Here is a 23,818-nt window from a genome sequence, read left to right as displayed (position 1 = left end):
ACATGAATCTTTATTGAAAGTGCGTCATATTTGTAGTCGAAATGTAACATACATTTCGAATTTGGTGCCTATTTAACCAAGAAAATGGGTGTTTGTAGTCTCACTCCCTCAACAAAGATATTGGACTTCCTTCTTTCAATTATGCAAAATGATGATTTTTACATCATTGAAAGAAGGAAGTGCAACACTGAAATCTGTATTCCTCCTGTCTCAGTGGCAACTGAGGAAATGATGCATTACCATTCTAAAACAAGACTGGGGTTCTAACTTTACAAAGATTAATGCAAATGGGTGAAGTGTCCCTTTAACTCTTTCACCATCAGCGTTTTTTTTTTTTTTTTTTTAGTTGCCACCCAGTTTTAGTTTAATGCCTTGCAGAAAAATTATCTACTTTAAATTAACATAAAATATCAAATGAAAGAACAACAACAACAAAAAAAAACGTTTCATCCTACCTTCATTTGTTCTCTTATCACCTCTCAAATTTTCAGCTAAAAGCAGAGATAATTCCATTTTTTTGAAGAACTTTTGTAAGAGATCAGATTCAGAGCCTGATGAAAACATGCTGTTTTCAGTGTTGCGTGAATGCGTCAGTGTTTAAGTTGGGTAAGATCGCCACCCAGTGGATAATAGCGGACGTATGAACTTGAGTTAGAAACTCCTCAGACAACGTTTTCTCTTTATCAACGAGATGACTCAACAATATTTATTGACATTCAACTGCTAATGTTATAAACACATCTGGCTTGAGCACTAGACTAATTCTGATCAATGCAAACTCAGTACAGGAACCACATAATGCTTGAAATATCAAAATGACTAACTCATAAGCCTTACTACTTAGAGATAGCTAGAGCGGGCACAAAAAATACCTTTAAAGGGGACATCGATTGATTGAACGGGGTATTTATTCTTGTTCTTTGATGTGACATGTAGGCAAAAAATTTTTTTGTTTGGTCTGTAATGCCTTTGAAGCTTCCTAAAAACCTCTCTCAGATAGCTCTATTAGGGTGGGGGATTGTTTTGCACCCATTTGGCTCCCCCTACTGGCTTAACTTGCAATCTCATTACTGATTGGCTGACTTTGCTGCTATGTTCGTGAATGCGGGTAGACTACCATTATTCAACAAAGACAAGGTAAAACATTTTTTCATTCTCTGTCCGCTTTAAAATATGCAGTACACCATGCATGCTCTGACATTGAGAGGTTTCAAGTGTTAAACACATCGGAAGATGAGGGTGAGCGGTATGTGCTACAGAATCTGTGTGATTGTAGGAGTAACAGGATATTTTTCGGTAATGTAATTCTGAATGACTGTTCTGACTGTACCTGAATCTATCCAAATGTAATAAAGATCATTTTACAAATGGAGACACTGCACATCAGTAAGATAGATAATAGGATTATTATATGAGAAACCATGAATCAAAAATATAAAAGACATTCAAACGGAGGTGAAAAGAATGGAAGACTGAATAAGTTAGTTACTATTCTCAAAAAATGAAATCATGTTAGTACCAATTTTTGCATTAATAAGATTTTTTTATCAAACAGACAACTCACCTGTCTTTCAAGCAAACAGTTTTGTTAAAACATTAGTTCAGCTAATCATTTTGTGCCAGGCTGAACAGGATACTGACACTGTTGGACGTGATACGGTAATTTTAACATTTTACTATTTATTTAGAAATGTTTATGTTTTTCAGGTTGGTCTGTCATTTTCTGTAATTTTCAAATTTAAAGTAATCAAATTTAAAATAATACTGCACAGTCTTCACTGTATATTATAAATATATATTAGCCCTTATTAAAGCTCTTACCCAATTTATAAAAAAACTAATTTAATTAATTTTAAATGTTTATGTATTTGAAAGCAGAGTGTCTGATTTTTTTTTTTCATTTTATATATTTGTATGATTATATATTTATAGAAGCCTTTGTGTATTGATGAGTGTTGGGCACCTAACACCTGTCACCAGTTTGTGATTTGTCCCTCCTAGGACAACCCACATACAGTACCTTGATGTTTCAGAGGTACTTTAACCCAGTTGCCTTGTCATAACAATCTGGCTCTTGTCCAAATCGAACAGATCTTCTTTCCTGTCCATTTCCTACTGCATCCAAACACGCTGATTACGAGAACTGATCTAATCCATCTAATCTACCATCTGCTTACCATCTAATCTACCCAGCACAGCCCAGACCTACAAAACAGCAGTGTATGCGACTTGATCATCAATCACAAAGATTGTAGCAGCCAGTTAACGTCATACATAAAGTATAGCTAGATGAAACATTAGAATAAAATTGGGCTTTTAGAGGTTGCTGTCCAGTACAATATAGTGTCTAACAATCCTATTTTTACCAACATTGTATTTGCAAACAGTTTAGAGTGCATGTGAATTTTAAATGGAGAAGGGTGAATCAGTGGTCAAATGGAGCACAGTAAATATAGCGGCTTGTCTTTGTAGGAGGGGTGAAGTTGCGGTCCTAACCATTAGAAGCTCACCTGTCCTCTTTAATCCGGGCCAGCAGTGGCTCCAGCCACCCTGCGGTGCACTCACAGTGGGCATCCAGGAAGGTGATAACCTGCCCTCGTGTAGCAGCTGCCCCTCTCAGCCGTGCTCGTATTAAACCAGATCGCTGTTCCATTCTCAAAATGCGCACTGGAACTTCTAGATTAGCAACATAATCCTCTAGTTTCCTCTTTAGGAAATCTGGATAAAACCACAAATAACTAATCAATATTAGTAGACCAGTTCTTGTTATTAAAAAACTATATTAGCTAGTTTACGCTGACCCAAACAACACCAACAAAAGTCTGAAGACCTGCTTGATGCTCTCTGAGACACAATGAGTACAATTGTGTATATGCGTAAATAATAAAGACTATGTGTGAAATTAAAGACTTGTGGACCCATGTTAAAACACAATTAGAATTATGATGGTAATGTGACTGGCACCTCTCTCGCTGGCATCGTCTACCAGTAGTATCTCCAGCAGCAGGTGTCTGGGTGAGCGGTTTATGGCGCTATGTATGGTTCTCAGGAGAGTACTCCATGCCTCATTGTGAAACACGATCACAATGCTGGTGTTTGGGAGATCATCAGGGTATGTCTTCGTCTTACATCTAGGAAACACAAGGACAGAGTAAAAATATGACTGATACCAACCACAAAAGAATGCAGAGTCATTTTTTATGCATTTTAGGTATTGGTTTTGCACAGCAAAAATCACTGAATCATTGAATCAAGGTTAATTATTGACAATGAGAGTTTAACCAGCTCCCTGGATAAAAACATTATGTACATGGGTTTGGGCACTAGTAAGCGCTTACACAGATATGGACACTGATGACATGCTGTGTATTATCCCACAATGTGACTACTTAAAGGCAGGATAGGCAGGAATTATCTAAAAAACTTTTTTACAAATTTGTCTTTATATACCAATACATAATTAAAATGTAAGTACTCTGAAAAAGAGAGTATAAAACTCGAGTGTCTGTAAACCTCTCACCACTGTTTTAAACACAGCTCATTATTTCCATTCGGGACGAAACAAATGATTGGCTTGCGTGACTATCACTCTCTCTCGCAACCATGGCACCACCCCTGTTGCTGTTGCTATGGGATCTGCCCACACATGCGCACACCCGATTGATTTGAACGTGCACGAGGCACTCTAGGAAGAGGAAAAGTATGGCAGAGAAAGAGCATTCAGAACTCACAGTACCTGCATATGCGGTCAGCGAAGGCAAACAAAAGGAATAAACGAAGCAATCAAACGAGAGTAAATATCACGTGGCTTTTCCTCGAGTCGACGATGCGGTAGTGGTATTGTCTCCGGAGTGTAGTCCTCATCAGAGTCAACAATGCTTTCATCACGGAAACTCTTTTATGCAAAACACTGGCTTAATAGTGAGTACTAAAAGCCATCCTATTTGTTTATATTCATAGTGATAAAGTAGTTAGGTGTATTATTACATGTGATTGTGACATGATGTTACTACATGCACCGCGCTCCCAGCAGAGCCAGTCAGTGTCGCGCGTTCATGTGTTTTGGGGGCGTGGCTTTAGAAGAAACCCAGAAGGGAGGGGATGAAGTGAATGGAAAAATGAGCTGTGTTTAAAACAGTGGTGAGAGGTTACTCGATTTTTAAACTCTCTTTTTCAGAGTACTTACATTTTACTTATGTATTGGTATATAAAGACAGTTTAAACAAATTTGTAAAAAAGTTTTTTTAGATAATTCCTGCCTATCCTGCCTTTAAGTTCATTGTGAAATGTCACCAATGGTATTTATCAACAATAGGCAGAACTCATATTGCTCAAACATTATTTTGCAATGCAGCTTGAAAAACACTTTGATTATTCTGTTACATATCCATGCAACAGTTTACCGAATGTTAACTAGTTAAATTTATTGGATATTGAATACTACTATTACTATAAATAGGGTACAATGCAACCCTCAATATATCTATCTGCTGTGGCGACGGATGTCCCCCCTTCCAGTTAAAATATCAATCATTACCGGTAAAATATGACGTCAGGTTTAATTGTTGTCTAACATAGTGTTGCTTTCATCAACAAAAAGTATGAGTAAATATCACCTTCAACGATCCTTTATTACATGATGAAAATGAGCAAGACACAACATAAATGCTGATCATAATGATGACTAATTAAATGTATAATGCAATATTACTGATGAATGAAAACAAGACTAAAAGTGATTTACAAAATAATGTAAATAATGATTTTCGTTGACTAAAACGAGACAAGACGAAATGTTATAACGTTATTTCGTCATTTTTAGCCATCCCCGCATCTCCACACCCTTACCACCTGACTGCAGGTCGATCCACAAAAAAAAAACATAAAAGTACTGCGAGAGTGATTAGATAGCATGCAGAACAGTCTGCTCTCGTGATGGTTTGATATCATATTCCATCCGTTTGCACACATTACAATTGATGGACAGCTATCCCCGGGATGACACAGCATTCTGTTAAAATGTATAACTTTGACCCCTGACACCACCAACTCATCTGCGTCATTCAAATAGGACGTTCCAGTTTATATCATCATTATATCATGGCCCTGGCTGTGGATGTTAATCAATTCAGTTCAACCTACAAATCAGGCATATGACATCAAAGTATCACAATATTTTTATCCAAAAATTGTACATACTGTGAATTTAAAATGCCATTACATTATCTTATATGGTTCTCAAAATGGAGTAGCTCCCAAAAGCACAGACTCCAGTAACTGAAGAGGTCAGATGGGAATCCCTCAAAATACCAACTTAATCAAATTCGAGATAATTAACCGAATGCTCTCTGCACAAATTATTCATTCATCAAATAGTTTAGCTTCAAATCCACTCAATCCCGGCCTCAGGCCATTCAGAAATACTGATTTGTTGGCAGAATCCAATAAATGTCTGATAAAAAAGTGCTCATATACAAGAAAACATGTCAGCTCTTCGATTCAGAAGACATTTATTAACCCACATTACTTTTATGAAGGCTTTTATGGTAGGTCTATGTGCTGATAAAAGAAAGTCATATAAATCTGGGATGGCATAAGAATAAATTGTGTTACAATTTTAATTGATCCTGCAAGTAAACTTTTCCTTAGCACTCAAGCCCAACATAAAACAACTGTTGCACACAAGTTAACAGTAAAATCATTAATTAGTTCTTTCATAATTTATTATTTGCATTTTACATTGTTTTATCCCCACTCTTCTTAACCTTATCAGAAAAGACCAAGCACCATTTTACGATGCAGGGGATCATTATTTGCTGTAACCAACCAGTTTTAAACTGGTTCCCTGCATTTTAAATGTCTTTTGATGTAATATCAAAATTGATGTGAAGCAGATGTCAACTCCAATTCCTTTAATACTGCACATACAGTGTCACGCTTCAATTAGAGAATACATTTGTCATTCTTATTTTCTTACAGAACTGTATGTGAAATCGCTGAATCTATCTGCTCCTCACATTTAGTGGTCAATAGAGAAGTGTCACCAGGAGAAGCTAAATAAAGTATAAGACTTTGTTAGTGATGGAGTGAACTTATAAAAGTAGAGTAGAGAGGTAGTGGATGGATGGATGGATGAGAAGTAAGGAGAAGAGCTTGTTTGTTTGCACAGACAGCGTGACAGGAAGGGGGGGAAAGCCACAAACAGAGAAAGATTACAGCAAACCCCAGCAGCATCTCTTTATGATAAACACCCTGCAGGGACTCTTCAGCTGCAAGAAATTTCAACTGCAGATAAATAGTAATGCTCCTGCCTGGAATACTTTAGGCATACTATAATACTTGATCTTTGATTTGATATTTGGTTGATATTTCTCTTGCTGTCTTGGAATTCTCTATAAATATGAGCACAGAAGACTGTGGAAATAAAGATGCACTGTTTCTTGATCCTTAACTCAAAAAACGAAATAAATGTTTTTTCTCCAATTCACATTTTTCTTGTGGGAAAGATTATTATCACCCCTTTCAATTATTATGAGCAAAATATCTCTGCAATATCAGAAAAAATTGCCAGAGTTCAGTAACTTTTTATGAATGTCTTAAAATGAAGAGAATAAGAACTGATACTGTAAATCATATGTATTGAACATTACAGTGAATTATTGTGAAATAAAGATAGAAATAACTAAAGAAACAGAAACCATCATTGGGAAGAGTGTTATTAGATTTTTAAGTTTGGCTCATGTGCCATTCGTTTACATGTAGCCAGCCACCAGGGGGCGATCAAAATGTTTTGGCCTTAATTTTTCAAGATGTGTATGTGGCACACCTGGGGCACGTTCAAGTTCAAACCAGTCTGCAAGGTTTTGCTTCAGGTGTGCAACAGGGTTTGAGATATGTTTCTCTTGTTTTGTAGGTGTGTCAGAACTGCAGTCCAATCAGCAGCAACATGTAAATGTCAGATATCATCGGCTGAATCCCAAACCGCCTACTTCCATACTATATAGTATGTAAAAAGCGCTACATTCAGCCATCCTCATTTTCTCAGAGCAAACTGTATATGAATTACTACATTCTACATGCACAAATAATCTGAATCTGGTCTTGTTTGATATCATTTGAAATGTCTCAGTGCAAGTGGTACAATAGTCTCACTCACATGACAACAGAATTAATTGGTAAAGTGTAACAATAAAGTAAGCAAACTTCACTCAATGTTGAGAGACCCCCCACCTTAAACCTGTAACCAATCACTCACTATATGCAGATTAGTCACAGCCCCTAAGTTCACAATGCCCAATCACTACCAACTTTTTTATCATTACTTTGTTCTTTCTGGATATTAAAGAAAGGGTTGTAACTGGTTCATGTGGGATTTTCTACAGTATATTTAAAAAATGAACCCAATGATGTTGGGTCTTTGACACAGCATCATTTATTTTAATTTACTTTGAAGAATCTATAGCCAGATCTTCATCCTTTTGCCATGAATAAAATGTTCATTCCAATGTTCATTTCATTACACTGTTTATTGATTTATGCTTCGTATTTGAATTGGATTGATAACTGCACTGTTAAAAAGGATTTGTTAATTTTTATGTTAAGCTTATAACACATTATGTGTAATTTTGTGTTGATTTTGTGTTCAAATAAAACACAGCTAGTGTTAAAAAAAACATTTATCCAAATTCAACAATTATATCTATTTGATTCAAAATTACAAACAACCAGATTTTATCTTTTGGAGTCAGATAAAACTACCTAAATAACGTAACGTTAAAGCGTCATTAGTGAGGATCAGAAAAGACAGAATGGGTGAGAATCCTTCGCCATGCCAACTGGTTTCCACCATTGGGCCAACGGATGGATATTATTTTTCCCTTACAAAATAAACCACCTGGTACTAAAGAGACAGCTTTGCACAATGGGTTCAAGTTGAAATGTTCTCTTTCATTCTGGACGGCAAGGGCAGTGACTGTAACATTAAGCGTATTTTACAGTATTAAACATGTATTTATAACGATTGCATCAGGCTCTGAAAATATTTTAAAAAGAACAGAAATAATGGCCTTCTCAGCTATCAAAGTTGCAACTCTTGTGTCATCAGAACAGGGTGTTCAACACATCACCGTTTCTGTTTAAAAAAACTTTGGGCAACCTTTTGTCGGGGCTATACACAGCCATGGTAAGGACATGTTCCTGGCGTCTTCCACCCAAAATGACACTTGCAAGGAATATAGTTTTGATTTAAAGCAAAAGATTTTTAAGCTTCACAAAATAGAACTGTTGTCAGTTTAACACAGATCAGGAGTGGAACGCATTTTCAGCCCTGGAGTTTCAGGCCTTAGACCAGTGTTCTTCACTCCCAGTCCTGGAGAGCCGGTGTCCTGCAGAGTTTAGCTCCAACCTTAATCAAACACAACTGCAAGCTAATCAATGTCTTCATGATCACTAGAAAATCAAAGGTAGGTGTGTTTGATTAAAGTTGGAGCTAAACTCTGCAGGACACCGGCTCTCCAGGATTGGGAGTGAAGAACACTGCCTTAGACCGTCCCATTTTAGTTCACTACTGACTATATTCAAATAATATAATTAAATCCTCAGTAGCCCATAGTAAACCGCTGATATAAAACACACAAGCAAGATTTATGAAGTATGCAACAGATGGAAAATTTAAATAATTTTCTTAATTAATAATATTTTTCATGTATTTTGCCAAATAACGTAAGGTAGACCTACCTTGTGTTAATTTATATATTGGTTATTGGTATACATTTTTAATAAAAATGAGTTACTGCCAAAATCAGTATGGTATCAGGTCAGTTTTAAAAAGTAAATTCTTAATTTTATGCAAAATCCAATATCCGCTGTGCTATTCTGTCATCTTTTTTCCCAAATTGTGATAAACACCACTCCTCCTTCTCTGTACAATGCATTAATCCGCTCAACAAATCCACGCATTGTAAACAACAAAGGTGGCCCATTGAATTCACATGGAATCCTATCTTTCCTCATCTACTTTGTACTTCGTGATCAACAAACAAACAAAAACAAAAATGTTATTTTTGATGCCGTTGATAAACCTGTGGTGGTTTTCTGCGGCGGGGAAGAAATGTAAGCCATCAAAATCAAATAATAATAATAATACATTTTATTTCTAACGCGCTTTTCTTAGACTCAGAGCGCTACAACATACAGAAAAAACACAATAGAATACACTAAAATAATAACCAACCATTAGAAAACAGTTCAAATATATAGTAGATTAAATACATTCAAGTACAGTAAGCAATTCTAAAAAAGTGTGTTTTTAAACACTTCTTAAAACAATCCAATGTTTGAGAGTCTCTAATTTCCGGTGGCAAAGCATTCCATAAACGTGGTGCAGTGACTTGGGAATTCTTGACCACCCATACACTTTAATTTACATCGAGGTTGCTGTAGGATGCATGACTTGGAAGAGCGCAGAGAGCGTACTGGGATATGCGCAGTGACCAGACTGCAAAGGTAAGCAGGGGCCGTTTCGTGAATGGCTTTATATGTTAGAACCAGTGTCTTGAATTCTATACGTGCTTGTATGGGTAGCAAATGTAACTCAAAGAGTACTGGAGTAATATGCTGGCGAGTAGTTGTATGTGTCAATAACCGAGCAGCTGAGTTTTGGATATATTGTAATTTTTTGATGGACCGATTAGGGAGACCAAAGTAGAGCGCATAACAATAATCGAGCCTCGATGTAATAAAGACATGAATAAGCCTCTCTGCATCTGGCAGCGATAAAGATGGTCGCAATCTAGCGATATACCTAAGATGGAAGAATGCCGTTTTTGAGACATTTTTAATATGAGCATCAAACATAAGTTCAGAATCAAAATTAACGCCAAGATTGCGCACTTGAGAAGACGGGTTAAGAAAGTCATTAGCAGTTATCAATTCATAAATGTTAAGCTTGAGTAAGGATGTTGGCGTACCGACAAAAAGAAGTTCAGTTTTTGACTGGTTAAGCTTAAGAAAATTGTCATGCATCCAGGCTTTTATCTCATCCAAGCAGGTGCTAAGGGCTGTGACTGCAAGGTTTGGATTAGGGTGCATGCTGATATAAATCTGCGTATCGTCAGCATAACAATGAAACCCTAACTCAAACTTACGAATGATGTCATCCAGAGGCAGCATATAAATGCTGAATAAAATGGGACCAAGCACCGACCCTTGTGGGACACCCTGCTGGACTAGTGTTGGTAGAGATTTGTTTTCCCCCAATGACACAAACTGAAATCGATTTGTGAGATAAGATGTAAACCATTCAAGCACAATACCAGAGATTCCTAACCATGCAGACAATCTTTCAAGAAGGACAGCATGAGATATTGTGTCGAATGCGGCAGTGATGTCTAACAGAACTAAAATGCTACATACACCCATATCAGCGGAAATGAGAAGATCATTAGTGACCCGAACTAGGGCAGTTTCAGTACTATGACCTGATCTGAATCCAGACTGAAATGGTTCCAGAAGATTGTTGATGGTCAGATATTGCTGTAGCTGACTAGCTACAACTCGTTCCAAGACCTTAGCTAAAAAAGCTAGATGGGAAATAGGCCAAATCCTCCACAACACCGCCAGTCTTTTTAAGGACTGGTGTGATGGCAGCTAACTTAATGGCCGAAGGAACCTGACCAGTTAATAAAGAATGGTTAATAATATCAGTGATAGAGGGGCACAATAGTGGTAGACACTTTTTTAACATCTCTGTGGGTATGGGATCGAGAGAACATGTAGATGAGTTCATAGACACAATCAGCTTTGAAATATCATCTGTGGTAACAGTGACAAAATTAGTGAATGTAAAAGATAAATACATACAATGAAAATTGTTACTTGAATGAGAGTGATCAATAGCCATGGAGCTGTAGATATCTTCCACTTTTTCAGTAAAGTATCTATGAAATTTGTTACACATCCCAACAGAGGAACGAATAATTTACACGAGAGAAATAATTTACACGAGAGGCACTCAGGAAACAGTGTATGCCGCTAGTCAACTAAATGAATATAACATGGCAAATATGAATGCACATTTATATATTGATTCAATAGATTTATAATATTTTGGAAAAAAAAAATTATTTATTGCATTTTGTGGAAAAATTATCAGTTTTTATAATAAATATTTGAAAATCAAATTATGGATTCCTAAAGATGCTATGTGAAAGTTTGTAACAGAAAATAGTGGTTTTCATCTTGTCACTTTCTTGGTATAGAAAACAAGTTTTTACCGAATTTAGTAAAAATGGATTTATTGCGTTTTGGAACCAAACTCTTCAAGGTGCTCTAAGCGGATTCACGCTTTTTAGGCCATAATTTTTTTTTGTTTCATACAGTAAACATCTCCTCACTATCTGCTTGCTGCCTGTTCCCTGAACAAATTGTAAAAAAACATGGTCTCTGTAGACAGCCACGGCTCCACAAACTGCAACAAAAACAAAGTGGCCAAACCTAGCAGCATGAAAAATAAAAAGTGTTCAAGCCAATTAATGACAAGAAGTATTTGGGAGTGGGGGCTGGTCACGTTCATGTATTTAAGCAATATCGCTCGAGTAGGAGTGTGATGTAGCTCTCTCTCATCACGGCTGTGTTTAGGCCAGTGGCACAAGACCGTATGCTGAAAGGCGCTCTAAGCAAATCTGTGTGACATCACTCTGCTGCGTAGAAGAGCCCGGGGAGGATGCGGCAACCTCGGCTGTGTAGAGGAGCCCGGACTGGCGGAAACTTGGACCGACTAGTAGTGCTTGTACTCTTGTGTGTGCCTTCTGTATGAAATTTCTGCATCAGATCAGGATATGGATGTTTGTGTGGTGAATGGTCCCAGGGAAGAGAAATACTACTACTTGCGTTTTGGCGTGTTTGTTTCACAGACGCGTTTCTACTCACGAGCACAGGCGCTGAGCCCACGCATCAGCAGAGTAAACGTATTGTGCGGTGAACTCGTTTTGTATGCAGGGTGCGGCATTTTCTTCTTTGGGATTATTTACATGTTTGGCCAAGCACTCTCAAAAATAAATAAGAAACTGAGTTAAGCCTTTCGTTTGTGTGGTGAACCAACCACCCAAGCTTCATACCGTATATGGACAGCGGCATCCTGGATACATGGTTTAGAAACTGTACGCGACAGTCAAAGCCTGCAGGGATAAATGGACATCTGACTATAAAGTGAGTGTTTTTATTTTCTTTCTTATACTAACGTGGCATGTATGTACACAATTGCATACAGCTGAGCGAGCGGTGTTCTGGATTAGTGGTGGTGGCTTGCAGAGCTATGCATTGTGGGAGTTGTAGTATTCCATACAGATGCGCCCTAAGGTCACGTTCTGTCTTTTCTCTGTCAAATAGGCACCAAATTCTAAATTTATATTACATTTTGACTACAAATATGACCCACTCTCAATAAAGATTAATGTTTCTACAGACGAAATATCCCTTTAATGTCAATAGTGTGATCATGGTGCATTTGTTTCTCATATATACACACTCACCCGTCCAGCCTGACATCTGGCAGAGTTCTGTTGAGTGCGATCATGTCACTGGCCATCAGATTGAACTGATTGATTTTAAAGAGCTCTTTCATCTTGTCCTGCTGTTCCTTTGGAATGATCACTGCCTTCCCCATTTCACCAGGAGCCTCTGGGGTTCGTGACATCACCGCTAAAATACAGAAAAAGCATTTGGTAAATGTAGCTCAGATGATTTTCACAATGTATTTAAATCTGTAGAATTAAATCAAAAATGTAATCATACTGGCTTTTGTCACCTTTTTTATTCCACAAAACATATTTTTATTTATTATAATTAGAAGCAAAAAAGCCTGCTCCAACCATCAGTTCTATTATTCAAAAAATTCCTGATGGATTAAATACAGTCCTACATTTTGTCTCAGTGAATATCCTGTTTCACCAGCAAATGTCACATTATGAAACCTATATAGCTTGCCAATGGCCTTTCATGAATAAAAAATGTTACAAATGAATACACCTTCATTTGAATTAAGATGCCCAAAACTTCACAAACTGCACAGTGCATAGCGATTAATGACAAAGTTTCAAAACTATGCAAATTTATAATGCACATTTTAACATCCACCAACAACAGTCAGCAGTGTTCTGGACCATCGATCCATGTCATAAAATCTGTCTGTGACAGACACACATAATGTCCTAAAAATTTGATTAAACATTCAGGTAATGCTTGGAAAAAATTAACATTTTCTGCCAAATTCCTACAGTGCTACACTTCCCATGTAACCGAGAACAGGAAGTCGCAATCAACTTTACTACTGTATTGTGAGTGCGGGGCAACCTTCCGATCTCTCAGATGAAGCCAATACGGAAGTGACTTAAACTGCAATTCATCGACTGGCCGCTTGAGGCTGGCTGAAAAAGGGAGTCAATTCCCATAGACCTCCATCTTAAAATGCCCAACTTTACAGTAGAAAATAATATTTTTTTACAGCCTGGTACAAATTCTTTTTTGGTCTGTATAGCTAATTTTGCTAACTCATCTTTTTAAATTATATTAAGCCTTAAACTTCTGCATAATTAAGGGCGTGGCCACTTGAGTGAGGGGTGAACGGCCACTGCTGTCACTAGAATCGAGCAAGGAGGGCATGGTTTCAGCAACCAGCCACCTCAGCTTCACCTATGTCCCGCGCCTTTACCCATTTTCGTTTTATCCACGAGTGATGTGCGGTAACGCGCGGCCAATAAGCGACGGCAGGCAATGCCTACTTTGAACTTCAAAAATGCTCTTCACAAACCAATGGGTGATGACACAGACCCTACGTCCATATTTTTTACAGTCTATGAATTTGACGTACTTCTGAGTAAAACGGAATATCAGAAGAAAACAGTGGGTGTGGCTTGTGCTTTCCACTGTGAATTGATTGGATATAGATAAGTAGGTATTTTATTCCGAATGGAAATCGTAACAGACTAACTGTTGGGGTTAACAGATGCTCCACCCAAGCCAGCTACCTTCCTATCTGAGAAGGATCGCCACAAGAGGGTGTAAGTAGAAGGGTGGGTTTTTTTAGATTTTGATTAATGATTGTGATGGCACATGAATTTAAAAATAATAATAATGACCCTTGTTTTTTAAAAATCACTACAATATTCCATTAAAAAGTAAAAATGTATTTAATCTTGACTTTAATAATAAAGGTGCTTCAAAGGTTTCTTCACAGTGATGCCACAGAACCATTTTGGTGCCCCAAAGAACCATTCAGTCAAAGTTTCTTAAAATAAACATTTCTTTATTTAAAGCCATTTTATACAAAGAACTTTATGTGAAACAGAAAGGTTCTGTGAATGTTACAGAAATTCACTTAAAGGAGTAAATGAAAATGAGTGAGTGAATTTGAATATTGACTGCGCCAGAGGGCTGTGGGTGTTATCTCAGGGAATTCTTTCACCACTCACATTGGATTGGTAGCAGCAAGTTGTGAGTTTACATCAGTTGTACACTTGTTACTGTGCTGCATCAGGGATTGAATGCTTGCACTTAATAATGTCCACTATGGTTTCGGACCATGGAACAGGGCACTATGTAAGGGTATAGAGGGCTATTCTGGACACAGCCATCCACAGGGCAAACAGTACAGGATGTCATGATTCACAGAGAACGGGACCCAAGTGCAAGGTAACGGTGAACTCAAACAGGGTTTGTTAAACCAAAAACAAAGGCCCACGTGGGGGAAAACAGCACAGGAACAGATGACACTACACACAAGACTAGACTAACTTGACTAAGACAATTACAAAGAGTAACAGACTTGACTAGAAACTTTGACTGAGTTGCTACAAACAGCAACGGTACAAACATACAAAACAATCCAGCACAGGACAGAATACACTGGGGCCTTAAATAAGAAAACTAAACAAGACAACAAGGGAAAGACAGGTGAGGGGAGTTAACCAATAATGAATTAACAAGGAGACAAGGGGGCGGGAATATAAACGAGACACAGCAGCACACTACCCAAACAAAAGGCCATGTGCTGCCACACAAAACATGGGTACCGCCACGATCCTGCCACATGACCATGAACCAACTATGAAAGACTGGCAGGACCATGACACAGGATGAGTTATGTGCCTCGAGTTGAGGGAAGAGGATGGCCACCATCCCCATATTTATTATTGTGCTTTTTATAAAACTTCTGGGCTTTTTCGGAGCAGTAGATCCATTTACAGCAGACTTGGTTACGAGGATCCAATCAGAGGCCACTGTGATGGCTTGTCTGCTTTGATGGGTTTCTCGGTTAAGAAGTCTGATTGAACCTGGTGGAATGTAGGGGCATATACATGGCTATATGAACTCTGACAGGGAACAGTATATGATACAACGAGCAAAAAACAAACAGATATATGAAGGAGTGCTGTGACCGCAGTATGACAGAAAGCAACTTATCAAGGTCTTTGACAATAACAGTGAGAACAACATTGAGAACATTCACAGTAATTTATATTAAAGCAGAACAGCAGAGGATTTTGATACACACTTATACACGGCAGTCATATTTAGCTACCTAATCCAAAAATAGCATCCACTTGGACACAAGGACAACCCATAATTTCATGCCATTGAAATAAATCTGGTATCATTGTCACATTACAGAGACTTGTGTAAGCCGCATTTTAAAGTCCCCCTGTGGTGAAAATCAAGTTTTTTATTTTTGTCTATGTGGTGTTTTTAATATGCTTTAATACAAAGAATGTACAAATGCATCATTCAACACAATTGCTGAGTATTTTCTCTATAAAACTGCAGTTTTCCAAAGACAAACTCCATCCGGTTTCATAAGTGACAAACATGTTACAAATCACAGTTCAGTGAGTGGATCAGGCAGTACGACCCATAGATATGTATGCCGCATAGACTTATCAATGAAACAATTGCTGCACTCCTGCTTCAGACGTCTGCGACGTAACCATGTGCTGCGGACTCATAACACTCTAACCTGTTACCATCACCGCTGAAAAAAATATGAGTGCTGTAAATGTGCAATTCATGTATGCATTGTGAAACCATCCTTAACTGCTGTGTCTGGAACTGCCGAATGTGGTAACTATGTAATGTAAATATGAAGACCTCAGTTGCAAAACCCTCTAAGTGCATCTGACGTTTTCTTGTAAATTTGAATTTTGCATCACCCTTAAATTTTGCTTAAAAAAACTATTTCTAATTGGCCTGAGTCCGGGATTAAGCATAATATTAATAATTATTATTATAATAATTAATAATTAAGTATAATATGTGCCGAGAGCATTCATTTAATATATAATTTTTGACAAAGGTGGCGTTTAGCAGATTTTGCATCTGAGCTCCTCATATCTATCTAGGGTCTGAGCTGTTGCAATTGTGGAGGCAAGGACTAATTCACATATTCATAGATCGGCGTATACTAAATAAGGCAAGGGTGTAAAGTTACATTCAAGCTTTTTTAAGGCATTAAGAAATTATAATAAAAAAATAACTTTTTACATACTGTTTTGATGTTCAAAGATTCTCCGATCAACCATCCAGAGACCAGAATTTTACGCACGAGTGGCCCGGACCGGTTTTATTTGTAAATAAAATGTATTATTTGTAGCCTATATGCTGTCAATTATAGTTCTAAGATAGAAATCTTATCTTTGACTACAGGGGGAATTTAAGGGACAACAGGCACATTTTAGACATAAGGACTTTGGAAAAGGTTGGCAACATAACTATGTTTGCCCATTAAAATACCTTATTTAAAAAAGCACATGTAAACAGTCGACAGCAAAACAGCTGACAACGTTTTTGAACAGAGCCCATCTGATCTAAATTATGAAAGGCATTATTAAAAGGCATTAAAAACCAACATAAGACAAACATTTATAAAAAGAATGAAAACTTGCAAACTCTTTTTTTATAATAATCCTGGAGGGAACAGGTTGCCAAGGCAACTGTTTGGCAGTGTTACAGTTTTATGTTTGGGCAAGTTGATGGAACTGTCACTGGGCAAGTGACATCACAATATAATTTTCTGTGACACTGTGAATGTTGCTGGTTTAAATGTTTATTCAGCACACCTAATATAACTTTTTTGTTAAACTGTGATAATAAAAGAAATTGTTCATTGTTTATTAATTTCTTGGGGAGCCATCTGAGATTTGAGGATTTCTGACTTACAGTTATTTGGCAAGCTATGAAAGGCCATTGAATAATTGATGTTCACTAAGCACCATCTCATTTATTTTATTTGAATGTAAAGCTCTGATGCATCATTAGTTTGAAATGCAGTCTGAAAAGAGACTGATGTATACTTAATGATGTAGCAATTAGGCAGGGAAGCAACAATTCTCCACTGCATTGTTGTATTGATCCCAGTCCGCTATTTATTTGGTAATAAAAGGTCGGTTGCTGAAACTTCATTCTCTTTTTATGGTGGAGCTTTTAGTGATACATCTTCTGCAGTCAGGTAAAAACTGCCTGCACAGTCAATCTAAAAATAACCCAAACAGTCATTTGTACCTTATAAACACAACAAAGGCAAAACAAGTGCATTTGGCAGTATAGTTAGAGATATTTGTCTTAAATATGAGCTGGGGAACATCTGTATATACATAACTCCTAGTAGCATACATCAAAAGACATGCAAATTTACACACATGTATGAATATTTATCTTCCATTAAATCTAAAATGTAACATTAAAGGCAATAGCAGATGCTATACACAACACTTAGTTCTAGCTCTTGGATCATACTGGACCAAAAATATGTTTAAAAAGTACTTCTGTCAGGATCCTGCCAGATCCTTGTTTGTATTTAGATCTAGTCATCATGGCAGGGTTCTGACAGTCCAATGTTTTATGTGGGAGATGCGTGGTTTTAGTATTGGTTTATTCTGACCACGCATTTCCCGGGTCTCGTCACTTTTTCCCCGATCCCTTACTTGTGATTTTTCCAGGTGTATGTAATTTATTTTCTACCTATTTAAGAGTCCTTGTGTTTGTCATCTAGTGTGGGTTCGTCAGTGTTAGTTTGTTTGCCAAGAAGTCTACCAGTGAGTTTTCCTGTTTATTGTTCCTGTTTAGTGTTTTGTTTAAATGATAGTGTTTAGTGTAGTCTCGTTTGATTTGTGGTTGCCCTGTTCTGTTTGCCCGCTCATGGGTTTTGTTTTCTGTTTGTTTAAATAAATTATTGTTTCTTGGGTTCATAATCGTCCGAATCCTGACAACTTCTTAGACGATTTGATATATGTATTTACAGTTGCAGTACTCGGCCTGTTATTTTCACAACAAAAATGATTTACTATTTTACATTTTATATAATAATATTTTAAACTAATTAAGTAGTAGTTTAATTTATTCTCTGCAGATAATGAAAGTGTTATGCCTGTTTCACATGAATACATGCAATTATTTATTATTATTTTTTTTTTTCAAAATGATTGTAGTACACTGTTATGTGCACTGCTGAAGTGTTTCAAGCAAACTGCACCCAAAAAGCTTTCATGGTCCAGCTAGGACTAAAACTTACAGGCTTGTGAGAAAACAGTGCTATACACTAAGCCACATTGCCGCACTGCCACTATTAGGGTTAATAAGCCAATGACTGTCATGACCTCAGCAAGAAAAGATCTTCAACCTGAACCAAGCTTATATAAAAGCAACTGCACAGACTGGGTTGCTTCTAAGCACTGCTTTTCTCAGCACAATGTCTGCTGGCCCTAACTGACAGTTTAATACCCTAACAGCTTACATGCCATTATTAGAAAACGAATACATGACACAGATTGTAATTCAGACAGATACAAGCTTTCTGTTTGTCAACTTTCCTTAAGCAACAAACAGACCACATGATCTAAATTTATAACCAGACATTTAAGGAAAAAAGTTTCAGAAAAAGCTGTCCTATTGGCTGCCCTCATCTAAACATGAAAGCAGCTTACAGCTCTAAACCTATTTAGGCAGAGCATTCAAGGACAAAAATCCAATGATGTTAGAATTAATGTTAAGAAAAAGGCATCTATTGAGCAGTCACTGTTTTAAGACACATTAGAAGAAACTGCACAAATGCTAGCAGACTCAAACATGTTTGAATGTGAACAAGTGAGAATAAAATTTTCAAGCAGTGTCAGAGGAGGGGTAGCTTTCTGCAAGTCTTTTTATGGAAACTGCACACCTGCACCTATGCAAGTTAAGAATAAAGCTTAATTCTTTTAAATGGTTTAACTCACCTCTTAGTGCAGGCAAGAGCGAGCGATCCTTCTTGTTGTCACATTTGTTGCACTCACTGAAGTACAGCAGTAAGAAGACATCCACTAGCACCCAGACAAGAGAGGTGGTCAGCACCACCTTACAGTACACAAAGCGTCTCATCAGCCTGCTGGAGTCCGAAGCTCACAGACAGACAGGAGAGGGATGCAGGGGTTAATGGGACAGGCCACACGGCAGAAGGTCATCCCACTGGATAAAGACAAGACAGACAGAAACATTATAGACAGTTTCAGCAGTAACAACATGAACAAACGGTTTTCATAGAAAGTGGTGAGCCATGGTCGTCGTCTCCCCTCATCTTTATGAAAACCAAAACATTTGTTATTTTCACTGAGGTATTTGAGGTATTGAGTTCAGTTTAGCCACAAGTCAGACCATTAAACTAACAGAGACCGGAAGTTAAGATCCGTCCAAACGTGACAATGTGCGTGCGTTCGATAATACCATCTATAGGTGGATCCTGCATTGCCAAAACTCACACACACACTACTCATTTTGCCTTTAGCAAAGATTAATAGTTAAATATCTAAGCACTGATTTTATACAAAGTAACACTTTTGGCATAACAGGTGAGTTTCTGTTAATGCCATATGGTGCAGGAACGTTGTTTCATATCACTGTGTACACGCAGTGTATGGTCAAAATTGCTGATGGTAAAAAAAAAATTCAACTTTAAAGTTCACATTCTTTCTGATCCCATTCTTTAAACCATAGTTAGTTTGTAATGTTGCTATAACAGCATAAATAATTCCTGTAAAATGATAAAACTCAAAGTTCACTGCCAGGCGATATATTTTCTTTAAGTCCTATTTCAAAGCCTACAGCGAACGGCCGGTTTGGACTACAGCCCTCTACTTCCTGCTTTAATGACGCAAGTAGAACAGTTTTTTGACTAAACTCTGCCCACAGGAATATGTCAGTCGTCAGCTAAGCTAACGGCAAGCTAAGCTGCTATCGAATCACAAAACACTAAACAAGCTACACAATCAGAACTCGTTACGTTTTTCTGAAGGAGGGACTTCATAGAACAAGGAAGACATCAGCCTGTTTTGAGGACAGTAAAAACGAACCTAAACAGATAAGTAAATTATGTGAAAAATACCACTTTTTTTACACGTGAAACATGAACACATGTTATATTGCATACTGTAAACACAATCAAAGCTTCAAAAACATAGAAAGAACGGGAGCATTAAGGGACTCGTTTCAGATTTGTTAAGGGAATAGTAAATTTCCTGAAAACTTTATGAACCAACATGGCCTTAAAATCAGCGTAATCAAAAAATCAGTATTTAAATGCACAGACTCACTGCTCACATCACAAATGCTGGAGCCTTAGATCCGATCATGATTGTTTTCTGCCCATCTGTCTTTGTGTCAAAGCTGTGTCTGAGTGTGGCTAAACTTCCCTCAGGAATAGCTGGGTTAACAGACCAGCCATCTGCACTCACAAGCTCTCACTATCTGACCCAAAAATTTCAAGCAGGGACTACCATGATGGCTATCAGGGTGTATTGAGAATTTTAAACTCACATTCTGTTGTCCTTGGCCTTTAGTGCACTTACAAATGATAAACTATGGAGATCAAGCATACTTTAAAATGTCTTTAATACCGTTATTGCATCACAAATAAACAAATTTGCAGTTGTTTGATTATAATTAGTATCAATAAACAATGTCATTATTACTAGCAGCCACCTACTGTAGCATCATCTTAAATGTGGGTGTGGTGTTTCTCTTTTAAATTCAATTAACCAGCAGCCTGGTGTAAAGTCACCTCACACTTAGTCCTTTGTCTGGTGTATTGTTACTTCAAAGCTATTATCATTTGTCCACTGAAACTCAAAACCTGTGGAGAGCATTGATTGGTTCTTAATTAAGAGGCTTTAAACTTAATATTGGGACTCTGCTTTGTCTGAGATTGAGAGATTTTTACCCAATGAGACTTAATTAATTTGCAGATATAATTATTTGACCCATGCTGAGAGTTTATTTGTATCAAAGACATCGTGTTAAGCAATATGGAATTACAGTAGGCTGCCTACAACACATTGTAATTTGCAAAGCAACTATATAACTGATCTAGAAGTTTTTGGTTTAACTGTGATGTAGGATAAAGGTATCTAGACAAAGGTAATGAAAATGAGTATAGCCTGTATGTTTTTCATGTCAATTTGGAATTATTGGAGTAACTGGGTTGAAACTATTAATTGGATAACACAAAAAGTCCTTTACAACAAACCCTTGTACATTAGGTCATCAATCTGTTTAAAGATAGCATGTCTCAGAGCTTAGGGAGCTCACTAATCTTATTGAGCACTGATTCTTAAGCGGGAATTTTTTTTCTTTTAAGAAAATGCTCACTTCCAGTAAAACCACTTCAGGCAGTTTCAGAGACAGAGTGTGTGATTAAATTTCTTAGTCAGCAGCTTTTCCTGTCAAATTAAAAGGGGAAAACTGTTTTCCTTAAGGATGTTTTTCATGCAGACATGGTGACCTGTATACAGAACTCATCCTTTATAGCTCAGTGGAAGAGAATTGCATTAGCAGTACAAAAGGTCATGGGTTCAAACCCAAGGAACACACACTGACTGAAAAAATATGCTTTGTAAATCACTGCAAGTCGCTTTGGATAAAAGCATCTGCCAAGTGCATAAATGTAAAGGTGAAGCACTTGTGCATCAGATATTCTGCATATCTGTTTTCACAATATTAAGTGTTTTACCAATAAGAGCAACATTTGAAAAACGTTTTATTAAAAAAAAATGTATCAAGGGACAGCTAGGGAAGTAATCATAAATCTGCTATTGAGAATATAATTTAACCATTGCAGAGATCAAGGTACTGTACACAATAAATTGTGCATATTTAGCACTAAAATTGAAATAATAGGATCTTTTCCACAACGATTGAGGATGTTTTGATCATTTGTCTTGGGTGTACAAGTGGGCTGGTCTAAAAACAACTAATTTTTTGTTTTGTTTTGTTTTTTTTATAAGAAGAAGAAAGTTTTTTGATCTATTTTTATAAGCTCTATGTCTATTTTCAACCATTAAGCAACTTAAGCTTCTAACCTCACACCTCGAGATAACGACTTAAAAACTACTTAATTAAAGTAACATTACTGATCGAACAAAAGATTGACTGTTGCTGTAGATGTCCATTCTGAAATTCAATACACTGCATGGCAAAATAAACAAATTTTGTATTTATGTATTTTGTATGTATTTATTATTCCACTGCAGTGGAATGCAATAGACATATTAGGCTTCTATATTATAAATATGCAAGCATGAAGCAAAGAAAAAAAACTTATTTGTACAGTATGCGTGTCACTGTTATTATTTTACAACCACAAAATGTATATGACAACCCACAGAAAAACTGCACTATTTTGTCTTAAACAGTCTGAAACCATGGGTGGTTTGGTCTTTGGTTGAGATGTTATTTCTTACTCCTGCTCGTAATATGAAGTTTTAGATTTTACATATAATTATAGTGTATAATGTAAAGCACTCATATACTCACTGAATGAAGGCTGGATTAATCTTGAGCTCCTATTTGCCAGTCAACAACGTGTTGCGTGTTTCCTCTTATTTATAAACGATAAACGATTTCATTGACATCACCTGGTATGAGTATAACCCCAAGAATCGACATAGCTCCAGTAACACGAAATAACACAGCCCGGATTTATTTAATGAAATGTATTGAGCAGTCCTTTACAGAAGTCTCTGTGTTAGAAATGATGCTCGTGTGCATTTTCCCGCTGCATCACTGGTCAGATTTCTTGAGTCAGATGCGAGGATGTTGGAGCCGTACGTCCTGTGCCAGGTCTCGGTTTTTGCCTCTGTCTGAACGATCATTTGTCTTTCACTCAATATCACCCTGAGTCTGCTCTCGGATAGTATTTCATATGATGTCAGTATCGCAAGACGTGTCTATTCATTCAGTTTGCTCTGAGGATGCTGTGGCTAAGGAGGCGGGTTCATCTGAAGACACAATGCGCAAGTGCATCACGGGCGCTTGGTAAATGTAGGCAGTTGGTAAAATGGAAAAAGTAGAATAGCCTATTTCAAATGTTTTAGCTTATTATTCACAATCATTTAGTCTTTAATAATCATGAACCACGTTGTTACCAATTGACATACGAATCGATACAGATTTACAGATATTTTCACATATAAATAAATATTAATTTTCTTTATTAATTTCCATTGTTTTCACAGTCGTTTTACCTAAGGAAACTTTCATTATTTTCAAAAGTGAGTGATCCTTTGATTAAATATCGCAAAGTAGTCTACAAAGTCGCCTACAGACCCTAAATATTTAATTATTTTTATTATCATTAAGTTATTCGGTTTTAATATTTTATTAAGTAGGCTACATGTTTCCATATTTGCCGGATTAACCAAAGTTCATGGTAAATCTAACGTTATCCTCTCTTGTCGGATTATTCTGAAAACAGGTAGGCTAAAGGTTGCAGAATAAACGAATCTTTTATACGTGACTTTAGGCC

At 37.1% G+C, this 23,818-nt stretch overlaps 1 protein-coding gene across 2 annotated transcripts in view; it reads right to left on the bottom strand.

The window, feature by feature from the left end:
• Nucleotides 1-23,283, bottom strand: part of galnt13 (polypeptide N-acetylgalactosaminyltransferase 13) — an 81,419-nt gene extending 58,136 nt beyond the window's left edge. For both annotated transcript variants that reach the window (XM_065273127.1, XM_065273128.1), the window contains exons 1-5: nucleotides 22,828-23,283; nucleotides 19,260-19,488; nucleotides 12,531-12,699; nucleotides 2,965-3,131; nucleotides 2,511-2,718 (exon numbers count right to left, since the gene is read on the bottom strand). In XM_065273127.1, coding sequence (XP_065129199.1) covers nucleotides 2,511-2,718; nucleotides 2,965-3,131; nucleotides 12,531-12,699; nucleotides 19,260-19,401 — 686 coding nt within the window. In that variant the 5' untranslated portion in view covers nucleotides 19,402-19,488; nucleotides 22,828-23,283. The remainder of the gene's footprint in view (nucleotides 1-2,510; nucleotides 2,719-2,964; nucleotides 3,132-12,530; nucleotides 12,700-19,259; nucleotides 19,489-22,827) is intronic.
• Nucleotides 23,284-23,818: the final 535 nt, after the last annotated feature.

Source organism: Paramisgurnus dabryanus, chromosome 15 (genome assembly GCF_030506205.2).
Source record: "Paramisgurnus dabryanus chromosome 15, PD_genome_1.1, whole genome shotgun sequence".
Lineage (NCBI taxonomy): Eukaryota > Metazoa > Chordata > Actinopteri > Cypriniformes > Cobitidae > Paramisgurnus > Paramisgurnus dabryanus.
Note: the sequence above shows the minus strand (reverse complement) of the source record. Positions and strands in the feature narration are given on the sequence as shown.